The 26761-nt window shown below is 49.1% G+C and overlaps 1 protein-coding gene across 2 annotated transcripts in view; it reads left to right on the top strand.

Annotated features, from left to right (window-relative positions):
- The window catches only part of UHMK1 (U2AF homology motif kinase 1), a 29945-nt gene extending 7508 nt beyond the window's left edge, over positions 1-22437 (top strand). The window contains exons 3-9 of one of the 2 annotated variants that reach the window (XM_077824736.1): positions 1045-1236; positions 3471-3565; positions 4798-4874; positions 14644-14742; positions 17213-17301; positions 17856-17928; positions 19383-22437. In XM_077824736.1, the coding sequence (XP_077680862.1) occupies positions 1045-1236; positions 3471-3565; positions 4798-4874; positions 14644-14742; positions 17213-17301; positions 17856-17928; positions 19383-19399 (642 nt within the window). In that variant the 3' untranslated portion in view covers positions 19400-22437. Of the gene's footprint in view, positions 1-1044; positions 1237-3470; positions 3566-4797; positions 4875-14643; positions 14743-17212; positions 17302-17855 lie in introns of both variants that reach the window. The other variant, XM_077824735.1, reaches the window with a different exon arrangement.
- Positions 22438-26761: the final 4324 nt, after the last annotated feature.

The raw sequence follows: 26761 nt of genomic DNA, 5'->3' as shown, positions 1-26761 counted from the left end.
CGGCTGTGTTTTGCTTCAAACCTGTCTGTACTTAGTGGTGGGTGAAGAGATCCTTTTATACAGCTCATATGTCAGTTTGAAGTTTACAAGGCACTTTGTGAGAATAAATCTGCAAGAGATGTACAGTCAACTAGTTGAATTGAAATGAATTCTCTTTGAATGGGTTCCTGGTAAGGTTGGCTGGCTCCACGCTTTGCCTGGAGAATTTAGTTTCAAACTCCTCTCTTCTGCTGTAATGCCCTGGCTTGACTCTAAAACGATGCTCCTGAGCAGCCCTATAAAAGCAAGGAGGCATTTAGTTTATTTCCTCTGCTGCTACCTCTCTTTTCTTTGAACAGGTAGCCTATAGGCATTTTACTTTCTCTTCAGTAGCAAAAAGTGGAGCTTTCGCTGCTGAGCGGGAATTGATTGCTACAGATTTTTCTGACTGCGGGGAAGAGGAGAGGTGGGGGGAAAGTATATTTAAGTTCCCTGCCTGCATATTACAGATGTCTGTTTAATATTTTAAAGCTAAATCCTAGTACTTGAACAGAAGTCTTTATCAATCCTCTCTGCTCTATGACTTAAGCTGATCGTGAGCTAGGCCCAGAAGTCCTCCCTGTGCTTTTCTATTAGCTTTTGGAGGAGCATTATGCGGACTTGACACCTTACTCTGAAGCATCTAGAATTCTCCCTGGCAAGAGACTTGATACCTGTTCAGATGGATCATTGAGCTGGTCTAGGATGACACTGTTTGCATTGATATTGGTGCTCTGCCTTTCACTTTCATCTCCAATAGAAATCATTCATGTGAAAATGAGCCACTAGTTTTCTTACTGAGAGGTGGTTCTCTTCTCAAGTGTCTCACCAAACTGCTGGCTGGGCTACCAAAACAGACTGAACTTTCTAAACTTGGCTGGCTGTTTAACACCTGGAGATTTAGCAAGTTTTTGTTAAGCTGCCTTTCTGGAAAGGAATCTGGAAGCTGGTATAAAGGGGCAGGGGCGAGTGATTGGGGAATTGGCTGAATCCTGGTTCTAGTAGCATATGTTTGATTTTCCTTAGGATGTGAAATACATTCAGACAGACGGGTATCGGGCTCCAGAGGCAGAGCTGCAGAACTGCCTGGCTCAGGCGGGGCTCCAGAGTGAAACAGAATGTACCTCTGCTGTAGATCTGTGGAGTCTAGGAATTGTTTTACTGGAAATGTTCTCAGGAATGAAACTGAAACATACTGTCCAATCTCAGGAATGGAAGGTGAGAAAAAACTGCTCTTTGGATCCCCAAATCCAGGGGTCATTGTTCATGCTGGAGGAGCTTGTGCTCCCTTGTTTTATCCTGCTTATATGATGCTATTCCCAATGCCCAGAAAATGCACTGGAACCATCCCTTTAGTTCTTTCTTCAGCCTTCTTGGGAGTTGCTGTTCTGGAGCACTAAAATTGCACCTGTCCACAGGATGGGGATGTCTTTTTGGGACCTGAATTCGCACTGTGGGACGGGTGAAATGCTGAGGCTCCAGGACTGTGTTGGAAGCCTAGGGTCTTGTCTAAACTGCAGAATTTGTTGCCAAAAGGCAGCTTTTGGCAACTAAACAGCAAAGGTGTACACACTGCAATGCCCCTTTTGGCAACAAAACTCTTCAGTTTTGGTGACAAAACCAAACCACTTGGACGAAAGGCAGAGAGCTTTTTGTGGCAAACTTAAAGCAACAAAGCGTCAGTGTAGATGCTGCTGTTCATTATATCACCCGAACTAGCTTCCCCCAGTATCCCACAATGCCCGCTGTGACTGCTCTGTTCACTATTTTGAACTCAACTGCTGTACAGGCATGCACCCCTCCCTTTTCAAAACTACAGGAAGTTCTGACAGCTGAGCATGCCTGCAACAAAGAGAAAATTATTAACATAGAATGCTGCTGTCTCCCACACTACACACAGAGGCAGGGGCGTGTGTGTGTGCGTACATGTGAGAGAAAGAGACTGCTGTGAAGAGCCAGGGAGGGAGACGAGGGCTGATGTCGGGGATGTCCCCCTGCATCAGGACTGGTTGCTTCCGGCAGCTGTCTGAACTTACACACCCTGTCACACGCTGCCCCCCCACCCACAGACCCATTTCAGTTGAAAAGCGGCTGCCAATCTAGTAGGATGCCCAAGGAACCTGCATCATATGATGCTGTACCTGCCCCAGGAGGCATTGCAAACCCTTCCCAAAGCACCCTGCAGCCAGTTGCACAGAGGGATAGCTACCCACAGTGCACTGCTCTGTGTCAATGCAAGAGCTGCTAGTGTGGATGCGCTCCACTGACACAAGGAGCATAGTCTGGATATGCAACAGCAGCCTAATTAGAGCGGCATCACTTTTGTCGACAAAACTCTGTAGTGTATACTTAGCCTACATCTTAGCTCTGTTTGTAAGACTGCCAGCTTTGGTGTAACACCAGAATGGAAAATGAAATAGATCAGTTAAGTTTCTGCCAACTAGTTCAGTGGCATGGTGACAAAGCAGTAACTTTCTCTGGCTTTTAGTGCGACTCTCATAATGTAGGGCTGTTTATTAACTCTAGAAGTGTGCTGAGGATGGGAGAGGGCTGCAAGGCATGTCTGACTGACTCCACATTTCTGCTCTGAAATGGTCACTTTTATTTCCAGCTCCTCTCTTGGCAGTAGGCATCAGTCAGAAAGACTCCCAGTAAAGAACTGAAAAATGTGTCACAGATGGTGAAATAAGCCCTTCTCTGTGAAATCTGATCTCCCCGTGCCACTGGAAGCGTCCCAGCTGGAGGCTCCTAACTGCTAGTCCAGGCTGGCCTGGGAAGGGACAGGACTTGGTCCTTCCCCTGCACAGCTTCTCTCAGTGGGGAGATCAGACCTACCTCCAAAGGCAGCACAGAAATGTATGTGGTACACCCTCACTTCTGTGCTGCAGCAGCCGTGTAGCTGGACTCGGGGCTTCCACCCCCCGTGGCTCAGCGTGCTGGTGCTTGCCCCCCTCCCTTTGGCTCATGGTGCCCAAATTGGCCAGGACCCATGCTTTAATCCGCGACTGGCCAATGCTAGCCTCTAGTAGCCCCTGGCTGGGGTGCTCCCACTAGCACAGGGAGATCAGACTTGCCTCCACTTTTGGGAGCCTCCTCCTGCTGCAGGAACCCCTGGGGCTGCTGCCTTCAAAGCCCAGCTCTGCAGGTAGCACAGAAGTGAGGGTGGCAATCCTATGACCTTCCTACAACAGCTTTGTGACAACCCCTCCCCCCCCATCCCCTTTTAGGTCGGGACCCCCATGGTTACAACAACAAGAAATTTCAGATATAAACTTCTGAAATTGTGAAATTGACCAATTTTAAAACCCTCTAGCCATGAAATTGACCAAAATGGACCATGAATTTGGTAGGCCTCTACCCATAGGAAATGCCTCCTCAGTCTCCAGTGTTTTGGTGAATGTTCACCCCAGGATTTTATTTTTCTTCTAACCCTGGCTGCCTTTGCTTTCCAGACAAACAGTTCTGCCATCATTGATCACATTTTTGCCAGTGAAGGTGTGGTAAATTCAGCCATCCCAGCCTATCACCTCAGAGACCTTATCAAGAGGTATATTGCAAATAGCAAATGTGTTACATGTTACTCTGAGGCACATGTATGCTGATCCAAGCAGTACTGTTCTACTTGTAAGGGTTTGTCTTGCATTCAGATACCGAGGAGCCTTGCAGTGCTCGCCTAGGCTACCTGCTCTCCTGAAACTTTCCCCCTGTTGTGCTGGCAGTGCAGCTCCAGGAGTGCCTGACTCCTGGTATTCTAACTACTGTGTGAGCAGGGCTGCACAAGTGAGTGCAGAGAACATTGGTGGCCTGCCTATGCTAGCACTCCCATTGTTGCCATCCAGGAAGTGGGATGATGGGGAACTGGTATAAAAATATTGATGGTGATGAGGCTTTGGCAGCATCTCTTTAAGCCAGTAGATGAAACATGTTTGGAAAAATGCCTTCCCCCTGTGATGTCAGTAAGGTCCAAATAGGAGCATCTGCATATCCTAAGTCAGTAGAGGAGAGGGCTCAGCGCTGCTGCTGCTCAGATATTTCCCAAGTAACAGCAGAGTAAATGAATAACTCTAGCAGCAAAGAAACTGACTTGACCACCTGCTGGGCTGCAATAGAGCTCCAGTCATGTCACTTAGCTGCTGCTCAGAGCTTCCCCCACTAGCAGCAGGGGAGTCAGAACTCCCATGGGGAAGAGGACATAAATATGGAGGCTGGGAGAGGGGATGGAAGTTTGTCCCTGAGCATCCAGTGTTGTGAGCCCCAATGATCACAGCTTTCCAAGGAGGTTCTAGGTCACCGTGGCACAGTCGCCTGCCATCCCATAAATGGGAATATGCAGAGGCTTTTCAGAGACCAGCCATCTCACTGTGAAAGGGTAGACTCTGGAGCAGCCATAGGGCAGCATCTGTAGGAGAATATTCGATCATGGACCTGTAGCTAGAAATGGTTATAACTGATTATATAAATGAAACCACTCATCAGCGTGGGCCTGTGCTAAAATCTAAGTGTCACTTTCCAAACTCAATTTTGGTAGAGGAGTCTGGAAAAGTTACTCACCAAACATTCCTGTAAGAAGCCCTTTAAGGGGCTTGTAACACCTAAATTCTCACTCTATGGACAAAAGAAAATGCACAGAAATCCCACGTGTGTGAGTGTTGTAAGGGGGAAGACATGCTGTGGGGTTTGTATGTAAGGTTCCAGCCTCACTTGAAATGCAGATCTCATCACTGCCTTTACTGTGGGGCTGCTGTGTGCAAAAACTTAATGTCTCCCTTTGTCTTCTAGCATGCTTCACGGCGACCAAGCAAAAAGAGCCACTGCTGCAAAGGCTCTGTGCAGCCCCTTCTTCAGCATTCCCTTTGGTAAGTTGTGTAGTTCCATCCACCTCAGGCTTCTAACATCCAGGGCAAGGAGCCCATGTGTCCAGCTGGAATTGTTTTGCCCCTCAGGTTTTCTTCACTTATTCTCCCTGGGTTGGTCTTTTGTGCCTGATGGCAGCCACCAGTCCTCTGCAACACAGCTGCTTCAAGCTTTGCCCATGCTTCACCCCATGCACAGGGCCCGACCATGGCCTGTCTCCCCAGCTGGAGGCCACAGAGCATTGGTCTCCCTCCAGAAGGGCAGGCAGGCACTTCTCACTGATTCTGCTTAACTTAGACAAAACCAGCATTTACTGACCATCTTGGGGAACAAAGAAGAAGGATAACCAGTAATATGTGCCTGTTATGGGTACTATGAAAAGCCCTTTCGGGTAGTCTTGAGCTCTAGATGCCAGGGTAAGCAGATAGGTTACCTTGTTCCCCACTTAGGTCTGGTCTACACTAGTAAATTAGGTCGGTATAACTACATCGCTCGGGTGTGAAAAATCCACGGCCCCTGAGCAATGCAGTTAAACCAAAATAACCCCGGGCACAGCCGTTAATGGGAAAATTCTCCCACTGTCTTGGAGAGGTGGATTACCTACATCAGTGGGAGAAGCCCTCCCATCAGGGCGTAGGTAATGTCTTTACTGCACTACAGTGGCGCAGTTACAGCGTTTTGAGTGTAGACAAGGCCTGAGTATGAATCTCGGGGCTTTTGAAGCACCGTGGTGGTGGGGAGTAACTGTCTGAGTGTGTGAGCAGTGGGGGGCTGTCTGACTTTGGGCAGGGGGAGGGGGGGCTTCTGACAGTGGTTTCTGTTAGTGCCTCATCAAATTAAGCTTGTTAGCAGCTGAGCAATGTCAATACACTGCTAACTGAAGGCAGCAGTGTGGTCCAGTGGATCAGGCACTAGTGGGAGTCAAGCCCTCCTTCTGGGGACTGCATAGCAAATCACACTGCATGCTGGTGTTGGGATCACTTTGTTGCTCAGTCAGCACTGCCCCCTTGGATCCAACAGTGTGATTTCCTCTTCAGTTGAAATGGAGAGGCCATCTGCGCCAAATTGCACTCCTGGGTCACAAGCTTCTAGCTGGAGAGAAGTCGGGAACACTCCTGCCTCTTTGGAGTCTTGACCCTCCCCATGTTATGTCCAATTACCCTGCCTCAGCCCCCAGGCCTCCCCCAGTATGTCTGTCAGTGTCTGTGTGTCCCCCGGTCCCCTCCGGAGCTGCACACATGTCTTTGCATTCTGTTGCTTTAACTCTTTAGGCAGCACAGCTGTACCCCTTATTCAATAGTGCCTGTGTAAATTATTAGCAGGTGTGGAGCCTCTCACCTCTGGGCTGGCAAGTGGCTTCTGCTGAGTCTCTGCAGTTTTTCCTGAGCTGTATGAAGTGTGGGGTGGAGAGGCTCACAGAAGAGGAAACTTCTCAAAGCTCTGAGCGGCCTTGGAACATAAGAACTGTCATATTGGGTCAGACCAAAGGTCCATCTAGCCCAGTATCCTGTCTTCTGACAGTGGCCAGTTCCAGGTGCCCCAGAGCGAATGAACAGAGCAGGTAATCATCGAGTGATCCAGTCCCTGTCACCCATTCCCAGCTTCTGGCAAACAGAGCTAGGGACACCATCCCTGACCATCCTGGCTAAAAGCCATTGACAGACCTATCCTCCATGAATTTATCTAGTTCTTTTTGAACCCTGTTATAGTCTTGGCCTTCACAACATCCTCTGGCAAAGAGTTCCACAGGTTGACTGTGCATTGTGTGAAAAAATACTTCCTTTTGTTTGTTTTAAACCTGCTGCCTATTTCATTTGGTGACCCTAGTTCTTGTGTTATGAGAGAGTAAATAACATTTCCTTATTTAATTTCTCCACCTCAGTCATGATTTTATAGATCTCTATCATATCCCCCCTTAATCATCTCTTTTCCAAGCAGAAAAGTCCCAGTCTTATTAATCTCTTCTCATACATTCCATACCCCTAATCCATACCCCTTTTCTGAACCTTTTCCAATTCCAATATATCTTTTTTTGAGATGCGGCGACCACATCTGCATGCAGTATTCAAGATGTGGGCGTACCATGGATTTATAGAGAGGCAATATGATATTTTCTGCCTTATTATCTATATCTTAATGATTCCCAATATTCTGTTCACATTTTTGACTGCCGCTGCATTGAGTGGATATTTTCAGAGAACTATCCACAATGACTCCAAGATCTCTTTCTTGAGTGGTAACAGCTAATTTAGACTCCATCGTTTTATATGTATAGTTGAGATTGTTTTCCAGTGTGCATTACTTTGCATTTATCAACATTGAATTTCATCTGCCATTTTGTTGCCCAGTCACCCAGTTTTGAGAGATCCTTTTGTAGCAATTCACAGTTTTGCTAGTTTTGTATCATCTGCAAATTTTGCCACCTCACTGTTTACCCCTTTTTCCAGATCATTTATGAATATGTTGAATAGGACGGTCCCAGTACAGACTCCTGGGGGACCCCCCTATTTACCTCTCTCCTTTCTGAAAACTGACCATTTATTCCTAACTTTTAACCAGCTACCAATCCATAAGAGGACTTTCCCTGTTATCCCATGACAGCTTACCTTGCTTAAAGGCCTTTGGTGAGGGATCTTGTCAAAGGCTTTCTGAAAATCTAAGTACACTCTATACACTGAATCCCCCTTGTCCACATGTTTATTGACCCCCCTCAAAGAATTTTTGTAGACCTTGGTAGAACACATTGGTTTATGAGGGCTCAGGCCAGTAGCTTCATTCGAGCCGGCAGCCTTGAGCTGAGGACAGCTGCTCTAGCTGGGCAGTCTCATTGCCTGGCTGGTTGGGGAGTAAGTTAACAACTTTCCTGTTTCATGAGGGATTTGGGTTCCATTTGAAGTCTTATCTCCCCAGCTAGCTGGGAATGCTCTGCCTGTCAGACTCCTTGAGCCAGGGCCCCTTTCACTTGTAGAGAGTACAACTTCTGCATCTCAGGGTCATTTTTGGCCCTTTCCTGCTGAAAGATAGCGGCAAGCTCTCGATGGCTCTCTCGATGGCTCTTCTGTCCACCTGCCTCCAAGGGCATTACAGTCAGACTGCGCAACAGTTCTTGAGCCTGGAAGAATGAAGGCATGTGGTGACTCGGGGCTTTGGGAAGGCAAGGAGCTTTGATCATTGACACTAGGGCGTTGTGGTTAAAGCACTGGACTGCGACCCAGAAGATCCAGGTTCGGTTCGTGGCTGGCCGAAGGTTTCCTCCGTGACCCTGGGAAAGTCTTGTAATTTTTGTGACCAGTTCTCCATATGTAAATTGGGCTCATACTTCAGAAGGATAAAGCTATGACTGTTTGCAACACTACAGCACTAGGGCTGTGTAAGACCTAGTGTAGACTCATAGCGTTTTAAGGCAATTAGGACGCTCTGGGCTGCCCACCTGATAACACAGGCCATACAGTTGCGCTAGAGCAGATATTTTAGAAGGCTCTCACTTAGTCATGCTCTAAAGACTCCAAGTGCAGAAGACCCCAGTGTGAGTTGTTCCAATGGCTCAGCACCCGAGGTGTTTCAAAACCCTTGTTATATTTTCAGTTTGAAATTTGCTGATTTCCATTTCCAGCTGGAGAATCTTGTTCTGCTTTTGTCTGCTAAATTAAAGAACCTGCTGCTCTCAGGAGTCTTCTCCCTATGCAGGGTAGATCTACGCTGCACTGAAAAACCTGCAGCACAGAAGTCTCAGAGCCCAGGTCAACTGACTCGGGCTGCGGGCACACTAGGGCAATCCAACCATGCGGAATGTGGGCAGCCCTGGCTGAGTCTGGATCAGTCACTTCTGACAGTACACTTAATTCTCCTGTTTTGTCTGCGTACACCAGAGACTGTCCCAACGTTTGAGTGAGCTGGAACCTGGACAGAGCTGGCTTAGCGGTGACCGGGCTAAGACTGAGAGTATCCTGGCAGGGAGAGAGAAGGCGTGCCAGGGGCTGGACAGATAGTGGACTTGCCCAAGCACTAAGCCAGCACTGGAGAGTTCTCATGATGGACATGATGGGCTCTCTGCCCCCTAACCCCCAGGGGCTGCAGAGATGTGGTGTGGCCGCTTCCCGGAGCAGTACGGTGCCATGGAGGTGGCAGTCCCGCGGGCCGGATCCAAAGCCCCAAGGGGCCGGATCTAGCCCACGGGCCATAGTTTGCCCACCCCTGCCATAGGGACTTGCAGACCATGATTCAGTCATCTGCTAACCTTTTCTTCAGTAAACTAGACAACTGTTAAATCGGCTTTCCAGACCGCAGATTATCCTTGTAGCTCTGTTCTGAACTGCTCCATTTTGTAGCATCCTTGTTGAGGTGTGGACACCAGAACTGGATGCAGTATTCCAGTAATCATCTCACCCATGGCTTGGTGCCGTTGAACATGCGGTGGTCCAGGGCTTTTGAATTGTGTCCATGTAGGAAAGACACTGGCACACCAGCTGAGGCCTTCTGGCAGGTTGGCATGTTGGTGCCAAGCAGCAGAGACGCTTCATCACAGCAGTGTTACTGGTCTCTAAAGTGGTGAGCCTCTGGAGAAATGCCCAGGGGCTGAGGTCTGAGCTGTCTTCTGAGACATCTGGTAGCTATCACCATTTAAAGCATCATCCTCACTTCTCCAGTGCTCTGAGGTGCTCACCAGCTGAGGCTTTTATTGTCACATCAGTGGTACAATGTCCTTTGAAGTGCTGGACAATGGAAGGCAGCATAGATACATCTGACTCTGCATACCAGCCAGGCTGAGCTACAGTAATGACTCAACAGGAGAAGTCAGCTGAGCCCCTAAGAGCCAGATCACTGCACCCAGCTCTGTCGGATTCTGCTCTCAGATGAGCACGGAAAGCAGAGAGGTAAGGCTTTCCAGCACCAGGAAACAGGCTGCAAGAAATCCACCTTCCCTGAGCCACCACCACATAGGAGCTATGTAAGCTCTCCAGAGGTCTAGGCCAGTGCATATCTTGTTAACAAAGCAACTGAACAGTGTTAGCTGGCTAGTGCTAAATAAAAGAACTTGCATCTCCACAGCCTGAGATGCAGAAAAGCAGCACTTCTGCCAACTCTGACCTGCCAGCTCAGCCCTGGGTCCCATTTCAATCAGTGGATAAGTGGCAGCTCTTCACCGTCAAAGCTCCTGGTGCCTGATTCACTGACGTCTTGGACACCATTATGGAGGCAGAGCCTCCTTGGAATGATAGCAGTGGGAGTCCAGGAGGGCATGGTATTGAAAACTTCCCAACAGGAAGAATTGTTGATTTCCTTTGCTTAGCGAAGCGCAGATGCTTGCATTCTGGAATTAGGAGTTGCATTCCACAGCATTGTTCAAGGGGCTGCGCATTGTGGGGTCTGCAGGGGCCCCATGTGGGATGAAGCATTGAAGATTTCAACCTGGGAATGTTGTAGGCTTGGTATTTGATGCTTTTGTCCTATTGATGGAGCAGCAGAAGCACCCCTTCCCCACCAAGACCCTGACTCAGGATAGTAGACCAATAAGTTCTTCCATGTCCTGATGCCATGCAGGGTGAAGTTTTAGGAGTATGTGTGTCTATGCCGCCCTGGGTCACTGGCAGAACTCCAGGGGGACCAGCATCTCAACAGTGGGCTCCAGGCACTGTTTTACTCAGTGACCCCTCTGTCTTCTGGGATCACTGTGTGGCTGATAAGTCAGTGCTTCAGATTGTGATTCCTATATTGCAATTCAATTATAGCTTAGTTCCTAGCTCTGCTCCTTGTGACTGTCTGGTGGTATTCAAAGCCTTCCTCTGCCTGTTTGCATGGTGTGAGGCGGTGCTGCAGAAGGGAGCATTTATTGGTGCTTTCTCAGGGAGTTAGTCTAGAAGATCTCTTGAAGCTTTCACTTTCGACACAGTTGGGTCAGAGCTCCCTACCGTTCAGTTCTGCTGGGAAGTTTCATAGATTCATAGAAGTTGGCTGCACTGGTGACAGACTTGTTATCTATAATCACATTGTGATACCCTCACTCCACAAGTCAGTTCATTGTGCTGGAGCTACCCAATTTCCCTACCCTACCAAATTCACAGCCATGAAGTATGCGTCACAGACCATGAAATCTGGTCTTTTGTGTGCTTTTACCCGATACTATAAAGATTTAATGGGGAGAGACCAGCGTTTCTCAAAATGGGGGTCCTGACCCAAAAGGGAGTTGCAGGGGAATCACGGGGTTATTTTAAGGGGTCATGGTATTGTCACCCTTACTTCTGTGCTGCTGCTGGCTGCAGTTCTGCCTTCAGAGCTGGGCTCCCGGCCAGCAGCTGCCGCTCTCCAGCTGCTCTGCTCTGAAGGCAGCGCTACCAGCAGCAGTGCAGAAGAGTAGCAGAACTGCAACCTCACCTGCAGTAACCTTGTGACGCCCCACCCCCCAAGCACGCTCCTTTTTGGGTCAGGACCCCCACAATTACAACAGCCTGAAATTTCAGATTTAAATAGCTGAAAGCATTAAATTTACCGTTTTTAAAATCCTATGACCATGAAATTGACCAAAATGGACTGAATTTGGTAGGGCCTTACCCCTGGGTATGGTACTGTTTGCTGTGAGCTGTATTGTGGGCTGGCCCCTCCTTAAGACAGGGACTGGGGTTGGAGACACTTAGTAGCTAGCTTCTGAACTAGGTAACAGTGGGTCTCTGGAGAAATGCCATTTCTCTGTCATTTACCTGTAGGAGGAGCTGCTAGTTGGCAGTTCATGGTGCTGGGCTGTTCCATGCAGTCTGTGTCCTCTGTCCAGCAGAAAAAGATGCACCTGTATACCTGTTCTCCATTTCTTTGGTAGCAGGGGTCCTGTCCAGGAGTGAGAGGCCATCTGAGCAACACTTCAGTTCTGTACTTACCTGCGTGTTGCCTCTCAGTTCAGTTGCAGATGTCAGTGACTGGTCCCATAGCAATGAGGGAATGATCACAGCGTCATTCAGCATCTGGCTACTCCAGATCGGCAGTGCTTCCTGCCAAGACAAAGCTCTCTGGGCATGGCTCAGAGTGTTACATGCCTTGTAGCTTCCTGCCACCCATGAAGGAGTCGTCCAGGTCACAAGAGAGAATTCATGGGATGTGGTGCCACTCAGCCATGTCTGACTCGTTCCAGTGAGTCAGAACCTCGCAAAGATGTTGAGCGTCTGGTTTGAGAGGTTCATAGTCCTGTCTCAGCAAACTCAGAGCTTGTCTACAGGAATATTTTATTTATGGCAAGTTGGGGTGTGACTCTACCCCATACTAGCCTGCCGCAGAGTAACTGTCCACATGGACCCTGCTGAAGCACATGAACAGTTTATTAGTGCACTTTGATCTAGTCCACTTTGAAATGGGACTCAATCAAATCATGCTAACGAACTGTTCATGCGAATCAGCAGAGTCCACATGAACATTTAGTCCATGGCAGGCTAGTGTGGGGGTAGATTCACACTCCAGCTTGCTGTGAATTAAATGTTCACATAGACAAGCCCTCTGACCAGTAGTTTATACAGGAGCTCTTCCCCTTCTCCGCTGCATTCAGAGTGACTCTTAAGTGTTTGTTCCTAAATTGATCGGCTCCCTTTGGAAGCAGCCATTGCCTGTTAACTCTTTGTTCCTTCCACTCATGCTCTAGACTGCAGCACCTCCTGACACAGGCCTAGCAAGGTGGTGGTGGTCTGGAGTCATTCTAGGACAGATAGCTGCTTAGCTGGTTAACGTTCTCCTTGACACCTCTACGCATCCATCCTAGAGAGGCTGCCCCCTCCCACTTTAATTGGGAAGGCCCTATGGGTATGTCTTACATGGAATAGGGACCTTAAAGGAGCTCATCTCCAAGCCTTTCCTGGACCCCAACTAGCTGGGCAGAGTTAGAGCTGAGTGAAAGCTCCAGGGACTGCCTCCTTGCTTTCTTGGCTGCTGTAACCTACAGATCAGGGCCTTGAGGGAAGGTGGGCCAGACTGCCATGGTCTCAATCCACAATCCGCCTTGTGGTCTGTTAGGAAATTTACCCCACCTCATACCTTTGAAGGCATGGGAGGTTCTTGTTGTTTTAGGGTTTGTTAGAGGTCTTGGTTCTCTTTTGACAACAAACAATTCTTTAGGGTCTTGCTATTCTGTGCTGGCCTGCTGTCCTAGCTGGTCACACTGCAGCAAGAGTGCACATGGCAGGATTTCTAGGCATCCCTTGAGCTTCTTGTTCTCCAAAAGTGGGACTCCTTTGGCAACTTGCCTTTAAAGAAGGGAAGCTTACTTTGCTCAGTGAAGAGCTCACACAGGGTTCTCACTCACCTGTCCTTCCACCTCCCCAGAATACACAAAGGCAAAGGGTTGCATTTAAAAAAAAACAGCACTTTTCTTTCACCCTTGATACCATAAATTGTGCAGTTCTCATGCTGTAGTTGTGCACAGCTGGATTTGGAAGGGAGCTCTTACTTCACATGCATTCAGGAACTGACAGCAAGTATTCTTGGGGGAACTGAGGCCATGACATTGAGAATGGAAGGAGCTTGTGCTGATCAAGGGAGTGTGTAGGCCCTCTCCTGCTTGAACATGGTACCCGCGAGTGGGGATTCTGCAGCAATGGAACGTGCAGAGAAGTAGAATTACAAGATGAGTAACTGTCCTTTCATGGACGGGGTAGAAGGGTTTTATATCCTGCTATCAAGGCTGAATCCCCACTCTGTCACTCTGAGTGCAGGAAGTGGGGGCCCGCAAGGATTTTAAAAATTAATACTTGTCACTCTAGGCTTGTATTAAACTCAAAATTAGCTGTTGCCCCCAGCTAATCAAACAGCATATGCACAAACCTCTTAGGACACCAAAAATCCAATCCTGTTCTTAAAAAAGGTAAATTTTATTAAAAACAAAAAGAAAGAAAATACATCTGGAACTTAGGCCTTTTGCTAGATCTTAAAAGAAACAATTACAATAATTAAGTATCCAAAATAGCTTTCTTGGGGGTTCAGCTTAAAGGTTACAAGGAAACAAAAGCATCTGGGGTTAGCACAGAGGAGATCCACAAGCCAAAATAAGAAATAAACCTGACAGTGTTTAACTAAACATTCCCTATCCCAAATTATTTCTTCTAGGTATGGAAGGTACTTTTTCATACCTGGTTCAAACCTTACACAGCATTTCTGCTTATAGCATTGCTGCTCTGTGTCCCTGCAGCCCAGAGAACAACAGACAAAGGGAAAGTTTATTTTCCAATTTTAAAAAGTTCTACCTTCCCATTTGCTCTTTTGGTCAGGTGCCCACTCCTTTTCTTTTACCTGTGGGCTTGTTAACCCTTTACAGGTAAAGCAAGCAGAGAACAGACCAAAAGGGATTTTACAGCTAACAGGCTAGCTGGGTGTCCATCAAAGGGAGCTACTCCCCCACCCTTCATATATAGCAGGTGTGATACAAGTAACATCTGGTCCAGCTACCTAGGCCATGGGGGCCCTTGTCAATGTCTGAATCCAAGATGAATAGCAATAATTTCAGACTTGATTCACACTGCTTCTGTACCTTTAAAATTACTTTCAGCCACTGTCTCTGGGCAAACTAACCTTTGGGTCTCAAAGGTTGCACTCAAAGCCTTCCTCTGGAAGGGAGGTTGGTCAATCTGCAGATTGAGGCCAGATGCACATAGCATGGCTACAGGGTGTAATGCATGTATGTGGTGAGGGGAAACAGAACTGTAGCTCCAAAAGTGTAAATACTGATACAGCCTTTCTCCCCTCTCCCTGCTTTCCCATTTAATGCCTTTCCTTCCATGGAACTGGGTGGTGGCAAAGCAGCTCCCCATATTGAAGATCTGGTGATGCTTCCGACTCCTGTGCTAAGGCTGCTCAATGTCTTGAATGACACTTCTCTTCAGAGTGAAGAAGAATATGAAGGTTGGTATCTGTATTACAGACTGCAGTGCAGTAATGTTGTCATACAAATCCACATCCCAGAGTGCTGTCAGGATCAGAGTGGGGTGAGAGTTTAGAGGCATAAGGAAAAGGGAGCTAAGAAACTTGGCTGGGATTTGAAACAGGTACAGGAAGGCTATTCCAGATGGCAGGGGTTGCAGAGAATGCTCTGAGAAGAGACTGGGCCTAGCTGATTAGAGAGGGTGACATGGAGACTGGAGTAAGTTTATGGATGGCTAGAAGGGCAGCTTGAGCACATAATCAATGGGTCAAAGTGGTGCCAGACTCCTGCATGAGCAGAACAGGGCGGAAGAAGGGGGGTTTGCTGAAATGCGTTGTCACGTCATTCAGACATCAGCAAAGATTTAAAATAACCTATTTGTATTGTGAGATATTAGCAATGTTGTGTACAAAGTGCAGACACGCAGAGAAAGCTAGGAGAGCCCCCTCTGGGGGGTAGGGTATGGGATGAGCTCTCCTCACAAAGAGCCTGGCTTGCAGCAGCCAGGTTTCCTCCCTGCTTTAAGTGACATTATAACCCAGTATAGAGCACTCATGGAACTTCTAGCTGTGCAAAACAATCAGTGAGTGCACACACCAGGGAACAGGACTGGGAACACACCAGGGATCCCCATTCCTTTGAGCAAGCAGTGCAGCCACTGGTGTCTAGTCCATGGCACTAGTGCCCCAAGTGTTTCCCCTCTGGGGGACCCAGGCTCTCACCCTTGTCTTAGACAGTGCTTGTTTCTACTGTGATGTAGCAGAGACTTGGTGACTGAAGGACATAGCGCTCTGCTAGACCCTCTAGGTTGTCTGTCTGGAACAGAGACCCCTTTAAATAACAAGGTTTTTCTGCTGATGCTTCTGGGACAAGTAGAATCAGTGGGTGGCCCACTGAGTGCAGGCCATTTCTGGGGGCTGGGAATACTCCAGGTACAAAAGCCCCCTTGCCGTGTATTGGGAACAGAGAGCAATGCCCCCTCCCCAGCCTCCATGCTCCTGGGTCTGACACCAGGTTGCCGCTGCCTCCCAGAAGCAGCTTTGTCTAAATGCTCCTGTACTTCTCCTGTGGCAGTCTTCCAATCGCCTCCCTCTCCTGGTGGGCAGGCATGGGGACAGTCAGCACCAGGGGAGGCAGACAGCAGCATGGCCTTTGCCCCCTCCCAGGTAGCAGGGCAATGGAGCAGAAAAGTCATTGAGACACCCCAGCTGCTAGGGAGAAATAGCAGTTCCCCACCCCCACATTGAGGCTTGTGGCAGCATCTTTCCCTGCAGTGCTTGACTTCTGGTGGGGAAGGTGAAGTTAATGGGGTTCAAGAAGAGCTGGAGGATCATGGGATAAGTACTTTCCTGGGCACCATGATGGGATTGCTGCCTCAATCCTTGAGGGGGCCATTTAAGGATCTGGGGCAAAAATTGGGGATTGGTCCTGCTTTGAGCAGAGGGTTGGACTAGATGACCTCCTGAGGTCCCTTCCAACCCTGATATTCTATATTCATGCAAGAGTGTAGGGTGCCTCAGGACCACCATGTGCCCAAGTGGGTAGCAGGACGGAGCTGGAGCTGGACTTCATGCTCCCCGTAGCACCCCAGAGATCCTGTGCTCCCTAGGGCCTTCCTCCCAACACAGTGCAGAGTTCATGGAGAGCACGCTAGCTGAGCAGACTCCCTGGCTCCCCAGCTGGCCTCCCTGTTTGCCACCTGCTTCCCCAGGTTCTCTCCCAGGACTCTTGTTTTTGGTCCCAGACTGGCCTCTTTAAAATCTGTAGGAGCTACTGTGGGCCACATTGAGCACTTGCCTGCTCCTGCGCCTAGTGAGATCTGCAGAAGATCCTATAGATCGGGGGAAGTGGAGTAGGTATGAAGATATGAAGGGTGGGGAGAGCTGGATGGCTGCTTTCTGAAATTCCCTCCTGTAGGCCCAGTGCGTCCTTCCAGTATGTGTTCTTAAGGAGCAATGGCAGACGTTCTGTAGGCTAACCCTGATATTGCCTCTTCCTCAAAACTTGCAGCAGAAGTTCTGCCAGTTTCAAACCAGGGGCCAGCAGAGAATTTTTTCACCAAACTGGAGGGTCTTTGGGCAAGTCATTTTTATTGTGGCATTTCAGTCCATCATGAGAACTCTCCAGTGCTGGCTTAGTGCTTGGGCAAGTCAGTTCACTATCTGTCCAGCCCCTGGCACGCCTTCTCTCTCCCTGCCAGGATTCTCTCAGTCTTAGCCCGCCAAGCCAGCTCCATCCAGGTTCCAGCTCACTCAAACGTTGGGACAGTCTCTGGTGTACGCAGACAAAGCAGGAGAATTAAGTGTACTGTCAGAAGTGACTGATCCAGACTCAGCCAGGGCTGCCCACATTCCGCATGGTTGGATTGCCCTAGTGTGCCAAGCACAGGCTAGAGTGAGACCACACACACACCCCCACCCCGCCCATACACATGGCTTTCTCTTCCCTCAGATGTGCTGGAAGACATACGAGAGGAGTGTCAGAAATACGGCCCGGTGGTATCCATGCTTGTTCCAAAGGAGAATCCTGGCAAAGGCCAAGTAAGTGTGGAGGGGAAGGGGCTTGATATTTACACTACCAGCCTCACTGTCTATCATTAATCCTGCTGGATGAGGGCAGTGCTGTGCAACTAGAAGTACCTGGTTCTGTTGTGCAGCAGCATGAATTTGGCAAGGTGGGTCAGTGTTTCCTAGCCTAGGAGATGCCAGACTAGTTTTAGGGGAGGGTTTGGGGTACAGGGCAGAGGATGAGGAAAGTGGGGTGAGAAAGGGGTGTGTTAAGATGTTCAGCACCAGGTAACTATCTCCCAACTCGCTAAATATCTAGTCCAGAGAAATGAGGAATGGTAGGTAGAATCTTAACTGTCCCTCCCTACAGACTCAGGGACTGTGTGACCCCCTCCCCTGCTGTTCTAGTCCCATGGGGTCTGCTGAGGGCACTCTGGAGCTACAGGCGAGGAAAGCAGTTCGTTAGGGATAATTCCTCACTAAGCAGGAGAGGAATAAAGCCAAACTTACCCAATCAATGGGTGATGGATGAAATCCCTGGGGTCTGTGACACAGCGGCAGTGACGGTCTTGTCTCTGTCTTTCCAGGTCTTTGTTGAATATGCAAATGCTGGTGATTCCAAAGCTGCCCAGAAATTGCTCACTGGAAGGACGTTTGATGGCAAGTTTGTTGTGGCTACGTTTTACCCCCTGAGTGCCTATAAGAGAGGGTATCTGTACCAAACATTGCTCTAGCAGCAGCAGCCGCCATCAGGAGGGTCGGCAGCGTCTCTTCCTCATTTCAGTGTGTTCTGCAGTTGAATGTACAAAGAGCTTCCTAGCCCTGCTTTTGAGTAGTTTTGAAAGGAGATCTGCACAGGACAGAACTGGGCTTGTGCCCTCTAGTGCTGCTTTATGCTGTACAAAGGTAGCCCATGTGACTTCAAAATGATCTGTGTTCTGCTTGTTTGGTTACATTAGAGACGTGGCTCTTGGCTGCCCTGGACGGCTCTCGAGTGACTGGAGTAAGTAGTGGCATGGCCATCACAGGAGACTCCCTATCTAAGCAATTGAGGTTAAGTCTGGTTCAGACGGTTAAAAATCTTGCTTCAGTGTCTTGACACGAACGACTGACGAATGTTTTGGGGAGGGATCTCTCCGTTAAATATTCATCATCGTGGAGTGAGAGCCCCCCCATACACATGCTCTGAGACACCCAGGAGGCCCTCCAGCAAGAGCAGGGAAGACTACACTTTTTTTTCCCCTGTTATCTAAGGTAAAAAGACAAGCAGAAGCCCCTGTATCTCTGGAGGCTTCAGGTCTTTCCACCCCATAAAGTAGTGACCATCTGGTCTCTGGGGTTACCCTGTCACTGACAAACGGCCCAGGGAGACCCATAAAATTTCCTCTACTCTAGTGTCAGCTGTTGTCTTGTTGGGAAACTGATTGTCGGTGTCAGTGAAGACAAACTGCTGTCTGAGATCAGGGCACCTGCAGCAACGTGAGTTCACTTGTATGGACAGGCTGGGTGAATGTGGAATCCATTAAGCATCTTTGGGGAAAGGACCAGTGTTAGTCCTGACCCCTGTAACACCATGTAATCTAGAGGTTACACATTGCCTGTAGTATGGAGTCATCTATCACAGCTGACGTCCATTGCTCTTAGTATCAGTGCCAAAGAGTGCATAATGTGGAGGCATTCCCCAGCCAGCAGGATTCTTTAAGGGTGTGCTAGAGTGCACAGCATTCCTTTCAAGAACTCAGCAGGATGTCTATTCTGAAGACTTTAAAGGGAAAGCAAATTTGTACCTGTTGTCATTTCCTTGTTTGGCTTCTGTTGTAGCATGTGTGTTGTTTTTTTGCTTTAGCCAGTGTTGATCTATTGGAATTGTGGTAGTAAGCAGGAAGCACTGACACTTTTGGCTCTCCATAGGGTACACAAAGGGCCTGAGACAATCCAAGATCCTTTAGAACAAGGATCCTTGAAATAATCCTACTTGACTGCTAAGGGCCTCCTCCAGGGTGATGCATTCTAGTGCCAGAGGGACTGTGGGGTTAGCAAGCACACTAGTTGAATGCTGTTAGGAAAGAAACAGATTGAATGTGGACCGCGTCACTGCTTCTCTCTCTTAACAGGAAAGCTAGTAGTTTAAACTGCAGTGCTACTGTCCTGTCTGCTGCTGTCTGCCAGGCTGAGCCACAGGGGGAGGACAACAAGAGCTGTCTGCACTGATGATATCATCCTGTTAATTAACACAACATTCCAACACTCTGTATGTGAAGATGGCCCTGTTCAAATCATTGTCAGTTGGCCTGACTTCACACTCATGTTCACACTCTGCTTAGACCCAGACCATCCTGTTTAAATGTGACCCTCCCCAAGGCTGACTAGCTCTGGCTGGGCGAGCTGTGCTGTGATGGGAGGGCTCTGAGGAAGGATGGGGGTATGGACTGGAGAGCACATAGAGGGGTGGCATGGGCTTGGGAAAGGGCATGCATGGGGGGAGGGGGTGATGGGAGCACAGAAAGGGGCTGTGAGGAGGAGACAACAGGGCATGCACAGGTGTGGCAGGAACCCAGGATGGGGGTACCCAGGAGTGCAAAGGGACCATGGGGTGCCTGGCTAGCACAGAGCAGGGGTGGGGAAGATGCAATGTTTTGTCCATGGTACCTTTAAGTGCTCCGTCATCTAGATACCAACCTTGAGATGCATAAAGTGTCCCCATGCTAAACCTCTCCTTGCCCACCCTCAGCCCTGATGGGCACCCAGGCATAGCCACAGCACACCTTGCGGTGGCCTGAAGCAGCTGGCTCTGGAGGGAGCACTGCTTCACCAGCCCCATGGAAACGGGCCTTGTTTGGGAAACCCAACACATCCTTCCTGGGAGAGTGTCAATGGGATCCAGCCACACGCCAGCCCCGATGTCGCAGGGACAGGGAGCTTTCCTTGGGGAGCAGGTCACTGGCATCTCCTCAGTCTGCCTGACGGAGGGGGCAATTCGGCCCCACAGTCCAGCGAACCTTCCCCCCCCCCCCCCCCTTGGGATTTGCTCCCTCTCAGCCAGTCTCCATGTCAGAGAGGCCCCCAAGACTCCCTCAGGTCTGTCCATCTCTCTGGCTGTCAGACCGTGCCCCACCCCTTAGGGGCCTTTTCGCCAGCCATTGGCTGCCCCCAGGGCAGTCCACTTGTGTACTCCATGTGGGCTGTGTGCCTGGGGAGACCTTGACAAGCACCACCACTCCCCCCAGCTCTCTAGCAGAAAGCTCCCCAAGGTTGTGCCCCATCATGGGTCTCTCCCTTGCTGAGAAGGAGGCAGTCTCTGTCCCCCAGCTTTGCCCAGCATTCCTTGATTTCCAAGTCCCCATTCTGACTGAAATTTGGAACAGGCTGTGCTGGGTCTGTCTCTTCTTCTTCTTCTCCCCCCCCCCACCCCCCCAATACCCCATTCAGGGCTGACTATACCCTGTCAGAGTTACAGGGTTCAGCCACTCCCCCAGTGCCAGACATGCCTTCGCTCACTCACTGTCTCGCCCACCTGAACTCTGTGCCCCCTACAGGATGCAGAAACAGAAGCAAAAGTCAAAATAACAATTTATTAGGAGATTGGAATCCCATTTCCTGTCCCAGGGGCCCATCTCCTATGACCTAGAGACTCACCTTGACCTTGGAGTATCTTACAAATTCAGAGGCCCAGCTAAGCCTGTGTGGGATGTAATGAGTAGGTGAAGGATTGTACAGCGGGGTGGGAGACAGCGGCTGCTTCCCAAAACTGGCCATTTCCAGGCCACACAGTGCTGGGGCTTGGGTGCTTTGCTAACTGGATCCCAGCTTCACTCCTTTACAAGGCCCAGTTTTGTTAGGCGCCTGTTCTAAGTAGTAAAGCCAAGCCGTTACTAACCCCTAGAGGGTAGATGGGGCTTCATGGTGGAGCATAGAGGACATTCTTGCTCATCTTGGCTGAGCTAGCTACCAAAGATGCTGGCTGGGTCTTTGTTTAATAGCTTTAATAGATTTGAACCAAATAAACCTGCAAAATGCAAACCACTTTTACAAGCTTTTGTCTTTTGGATGCCCTGGGAAAGCAGGGCCTGAGCCAGTAAGGATCCTAGGAATTTGTTTCTGGATGTTAGTCCTGGCCACACCCCAGTGTGAGCCTTTACATTCTGCTCCCTAACCTCCCTCTGTGACTTCAGCTACATACAAACATTGCTAAAGCAGAACCAACACTGTGTTGGAGGGAAGCCTTCCCAAGCACCCACCGAGTAAGCCCTTGGTCGTCTTTACACATGGCTTTCCTGTTTGCCTTTGAGCCTGGCTGTGGAGCCGTCCGGTTAAAACCAGGTCTCTCGGAAGAGCATGTTGATGGGTGCCCCTATGACTGTGGTGGCACTTGAGCATGATTAAAGGCAGCAGGAGTCTGTCTCCTGTACTGATGGATCATAGCAGAGCCAGGCCCCCATTATAAGCAAATGCATTAGCTCTCCTGTTCGTTGTCTGATCCCTGGCAACTCTCACTTTCTCTGGTTTCCAAACAGGCTGTGCACACAGGCTACGTCTACACTACAGACCTTACAGCAGCACTGCTGTACTGCTGCAGCTGCACTGTAAGGCCTCCTGTGTACCTGCTCTATGCCCGCAGGAGAGAGCTCTCCCGTCAACATAATTAAACCAGCCCCAATGAGTGGCAGTAGGTAAGTCGGCAGGAGCGTGTCCACACCGGCGCTTCCGTCAGTGTAACTTATGTCGGTCAGGGTGCTGTTTTTTCACACCCCTGATGGACAGAAGTGCTAGTGTAGACATAGCCAAAGAACGCTGCTGCCAAAGCACTTTTCAGCTGAGCTTTTTGCTCAGAGCTGGGGTCCGTGTAGACACAGCTCTCTTGGCAGCCAAGCCATTCCATTCCTACCAGTGTCTCTGGCCTGCTCTCACCCTGGTTATATGCCATGCAGAACCCCAGCTTGCTGGGCACAGTCTGTATCTCCTTGGAGCTGAACATGGCTCTAGGGATGGAAGAGAACATTTAGCACGATTACAGCCTTGTAAAACATCAGGGAAACTTACCACACTGCCCTTATCACAAATACCATCAGCCCCCTCCTGGTCTTCTATCTCTTCATCGTTCACTCACTGCTACTAACTCCCCACTCGCTCAGACACACTCCACCACACTCCCCTCCCCTTTGCCCCAGGTTCCCCTTTGCCCCCTCCCTCCCCCCCCCTCCCCCCCAAGACAAAGCAGTTCTCTCCCTGGCCCCACCAAATCACCTGCCTCTGTGTCTTCAGAGCTCAGCAGCCACCATAGCCTACTGGGACTCAAGGTTTCCCTGCTGGCAGGAGTCTCCTGTCTCCTCCTCCCTGCTCTGCTTCCTCTGGCATGGTGGATTCAGTGTCATGTACCTACAGTAACTCTCCTTGCCTGGGCCTAGGGAGGGGACGCCAGCTAGGAGGAGTCTGGGGTGGGTAGTAAGGGCTTGCCATGACTCCTCCATTGACTAGTGCTGAGACAAGAGATGGAGCTCCCCCTAAAGGCCCTGTTTCGTAACAGCAGCCGCTGCACTATTCACACTTCATTCTCATTTAAGGTTTTCCCTCCAACCAGCAGGACTAGAAAAATACTCTAAAATGAAAACGTAGTTTCTGCTGCATCGGCCATGCTCAGACTGGGCAAGTGGGATTCAGCCAGGCGGGACTATCATGTGCTACGTGCGTACATCAATCAATGTTACAATGCTGTGTGGCCACTTCAAGGAGAGCTGATTGCTGAGTCAGGTACTTCAAGCTCTCCAAAGAAGAAACCAGGACTTGATTCTGGAGATCTTGGATGCTCTTCGTTGATCTCCAGTGCCTCAAGTCTCTGCCCTGTGAGCTGTCATGTTCTCATCCCAGCCCTTTGCAGCCTATTGTTCTGCTCTGGCGTGTGTAGTTCTGTGCCTGAAAGTATCGTGTGCAGACATCACAGCTTCAGTCCTAACCTCTGGGAATTCTGCGACCACATAGAGCAGGTGTACTGGGAAATTGTTGATCCTTTATCTGTGCCATGTTTGTTAGATCCTGCTGGCCATCAGACATTCAGTGGCGGCTCAGACTCTGAAGTTCCCATATTATATACCATGTTTGTGCTCTAGAGGGCTTTGTAGTGCCCATAACCTTCAGCTAAGACTGTTCTCCACCAAGAACCTCTAGCAACTTCACTGATTGCTCTCAGGGTGGTGAATGTGGAGTAGAAGATATTTATTCACGAATAGCCATACGTAAAATGCATTCCACTAATGTAGTTTAACATGGGCATGATGGGCCTAGGTATAGGTATAAAGCTGGCTAATAGCCATGGCACACAGTCTTTAGGGACTTATGGTCAATTAGACGTGACCTTTGGGATAGTGCAATACTGCGTCAGCAAAGAGAAAAGAATGATGCATCAGCTCATGCGCTGCCAGTGTGCTGAGGAAAGATGTCAGCCATAGATGCAATGCTGTGCTTGTAGCACAATACTGTTGGAATATGTAGGAGACTTCCAGGGGTTCAGTGAAATGGGGAGAAAATCAGGACAGCAGATAGAGTTCACTTTCCGTGGTTGTGCTGAGACAGTCAACAAAGGAGTGTTTGGGGCAGAGGGATACGTGCACGGAGAGGAAGTGGAGTGAAATGCTGTCACCAGTTTGTACAAGGGAGACTGGGTCGGCAGAGGGAAGCTCTCAGCCGGGGCAACAGTCTCCTGGCCAGTCAGGACAATGGGCATCACCCAGCTCCTGCTGCGGTTTGTACAAGAGTTGTCTGGATAGAGCAGAACAATGGCCGAACCCCCCCACCCCTCCCAATCTCTGCAGCACGTGATGTTTCAGGCAGGATTTTCACATGTCACTGGTGGGGTTTGTATTGCTGGGGTAGTGGGGAAAGGATACCAGGTGACCTTTGAATGAAGCTCTGATTTATTCTTTGAGGTCCTTGGAATGAAGTCTGGCCTGCATGAGGGGCAGGGAGACTTCACCAGCAATGAAGTGCACTTTGGATGGATTTCTGACAGTGTTTGCACTAAAATGGGCCTGGCGCTGGCATGCAGCGCACTTCTGTAATACTATCACTGGGTTGGTGTTTGCTTTGCCTGCTAGAGACTGGAACAAGTGGAGACCATTGCTCTTATTACGCTAAACTAGCTAACTAACAAAATACCTGTGCTTTCTTAACCACTCTGTCCTCTAGGCTACCTTGTCCATAATGCGGGACTTAGTGTACAGAGCAATGTGACTGGTAACTGTGAAGCAGCAAGGCACAAGCTGTGGGCAGTAAACAGTGTCTTGGAAAAAATCTGCCTAAGTGTAACTGTAAGTAGAGGTGTGTCTACTTTAACAGCTCATTGCTTGTGGGGTTCAGTGCAGCTGTGTTAGGGGAGAGCAGAAACTGGTGTTCCCTAACCTGTCCTCATATTGATGAGGGACAAGGATGGGGAGGTAATATTTTATGGGACCAACTTCTGCTGCTGAGACACAAGCTTCGGAGCTACTCAGAGCATATCTGAAAAGCCCTGTGCAGCTCTAAACCTGTCTCTCACCAAGTGGAGATGGTCTAATAAAAGAGATTCCCTCCCCCACCTCCTCTCTCTCAGATCCTGGGACCAACAAGGCCACAAGCCTGCAAACAACAGAAATATTGGTTCCATGTCTTTTTTCTTTTTTTTTTTTTAAACTGCTGGGCCAGAGGAAATCCCTCCCCAGAATATTTTGGGGCCCTGTCTAGTTAGTATTGAAGTATGACTCTAGCCTTGAAATGATGAATGTGCTCCTAGCTTAGGCTATGCCTACACTTAAACCACGTCAGCAGCACCGCTGCAGCTCTAGAGCAGTTTAAGAGCAGACCCTTACTACAGTGATGGGGGCGGCTCTCCCATCGAGGTGAGTACTCCACCTCCCTGGGAGGTGATAGAAGAACTAGTGAGCTGAATACTTTTCCTCTTTGTGCAGCAACAGAATTGACTCTGCTCTTGTCACTAGCACCTCTGCCAATCCATTGGAGGTTGTAGCATTGTTCGTGTAGAACTGAGACCCTGGTTTGGCCTACAGAGCCATTGTCACGGTGCTGAAGCAGGAGAGGGAAGGAGCCCATCTTGGCTCTGAACCCAGGAATGATTTATAGGGTTACATGTTGGAACACTTTCCTTGTAAACTGTTTCCATAGGGAAATCAAGGCAATGGTGTGGGACCAGCAGTATCACTGAGTCCTGGTTAAAAAGAGAACTTGAGGGAATGTGCAGTGTGCTCTTGTCTGTGTAGATTTCCTTGGGATCATATAACAGGAGTGTTTGAAACCATCTGCTCCCTCCCAAGTGTGCGTTGACATTAAAATGTTTGGATGTAACTGTTTCTTGGCCTCGTCCAAATCTGGCAACCTAATCAGGCAAAAAATGTCAAACCTGAGCTGAAGGCAAGCCTCTTCTGTACGTGATATGAGAGCACGCCCCTGGTTTTGCTCTGATTTTCTCACGTTGCTTCCGCCCATGCATGGTGTTCAAAAATATTTGAGAGCCAGGGGTGCTCCCCTCTCTGGGGTCACATGGCATTCTGTGAGCCTGTGCCATCTCCAGTGACCAGCAGGCTCCTGGAATGGAAGTCTGCTACCTGTGCTCAGGCAGTCCAACTGCTGATACAGCAACTGGAGAGAGATGATGAACCAAAGCCAATGGGAGGGAACCTGCTTGTGCTGTACAATCCTCAACTACACCGAAATGTGCCACAGCTCATGCTGGAAAGATCCATTAGGTCCAGCTTGGTTTCTGGCTGATGTTCCTAAAGAAGGGGAACCTGCCTTAGCTCTCCATTATGTGGTACTGACTAATGACCCCCTGATTACTCCTGTGCCAGACTGTGACCTAGAGGCTACTCCACTGACACCCCAAGGTAGCTGTATAGCAGCACTCAGAGATGCAAACACTCTGCAGCCTGGTTGTCAGGAGATGCAAAGGCTGTGATTCTGGTTGAAGAGCAGTGTAGCTGTTCACTGCCGGTTACTCCTCAAACCAAACACAAGCCTGAGCTGGTTTAATTTTGTTCTGCACTAGCCTCCATCCACTGTTCATGGGAGCACTACATCTACTGTGATAGTCTCTTAGCCTGTTCCTTATCTTTCCTTTTTGCTGTAATCTGGTCTGTAAACACATGCCTTTGTTCAGATTAGATCTAAGCTGATGTACCCCGTTATGCACTTTTGCTGAGCTGATGTGTGCTTGATAAAGGTGATTTAAAAAAATAAAGCTTCACTACAAAGAAGTTAATTCATTCAGTCTTTCTGAAACCAAACATTGTTGAAATACCATGTTATGGGCTCTCTGATTGGTTAGCTTCAGAGGTTCCCTGCCTAGTGTGCTGGCTTTTTGGAAATCCCCTTCTTAGGCTCCTCTCTTCCCCCCCATTCCTTGTACAGGGCGTGTAGATGCCAAACTCAGGCTGTGAGGATCCCAGTGTGTTCCTGTGACTTTTGTAGGCACCTATATAGTTAGTCATTGCAAAGCAGTCACAACACC

This window comes from Eretmochelys imbricata, chromosome 8, assembly GCF_965152235.1.
Source record: "Eretmochelys imbricata isolate rEreImb1 chromosome 8, rEreImb1.hap1, whole genome shotgun sequence".
NCBI classification, from domain to species: domain Eukaryota; kingdom Metazoa; phylum Chordata; order Testudines; family Cheloniidae; genus Eretmochelys; species Eretmochelys imbricata.
The sequence above is the reverse complement of the archived record's forward strand: the minus strand, read 5'-3'. Positions and strand labels throughout refer to the sequence as shown.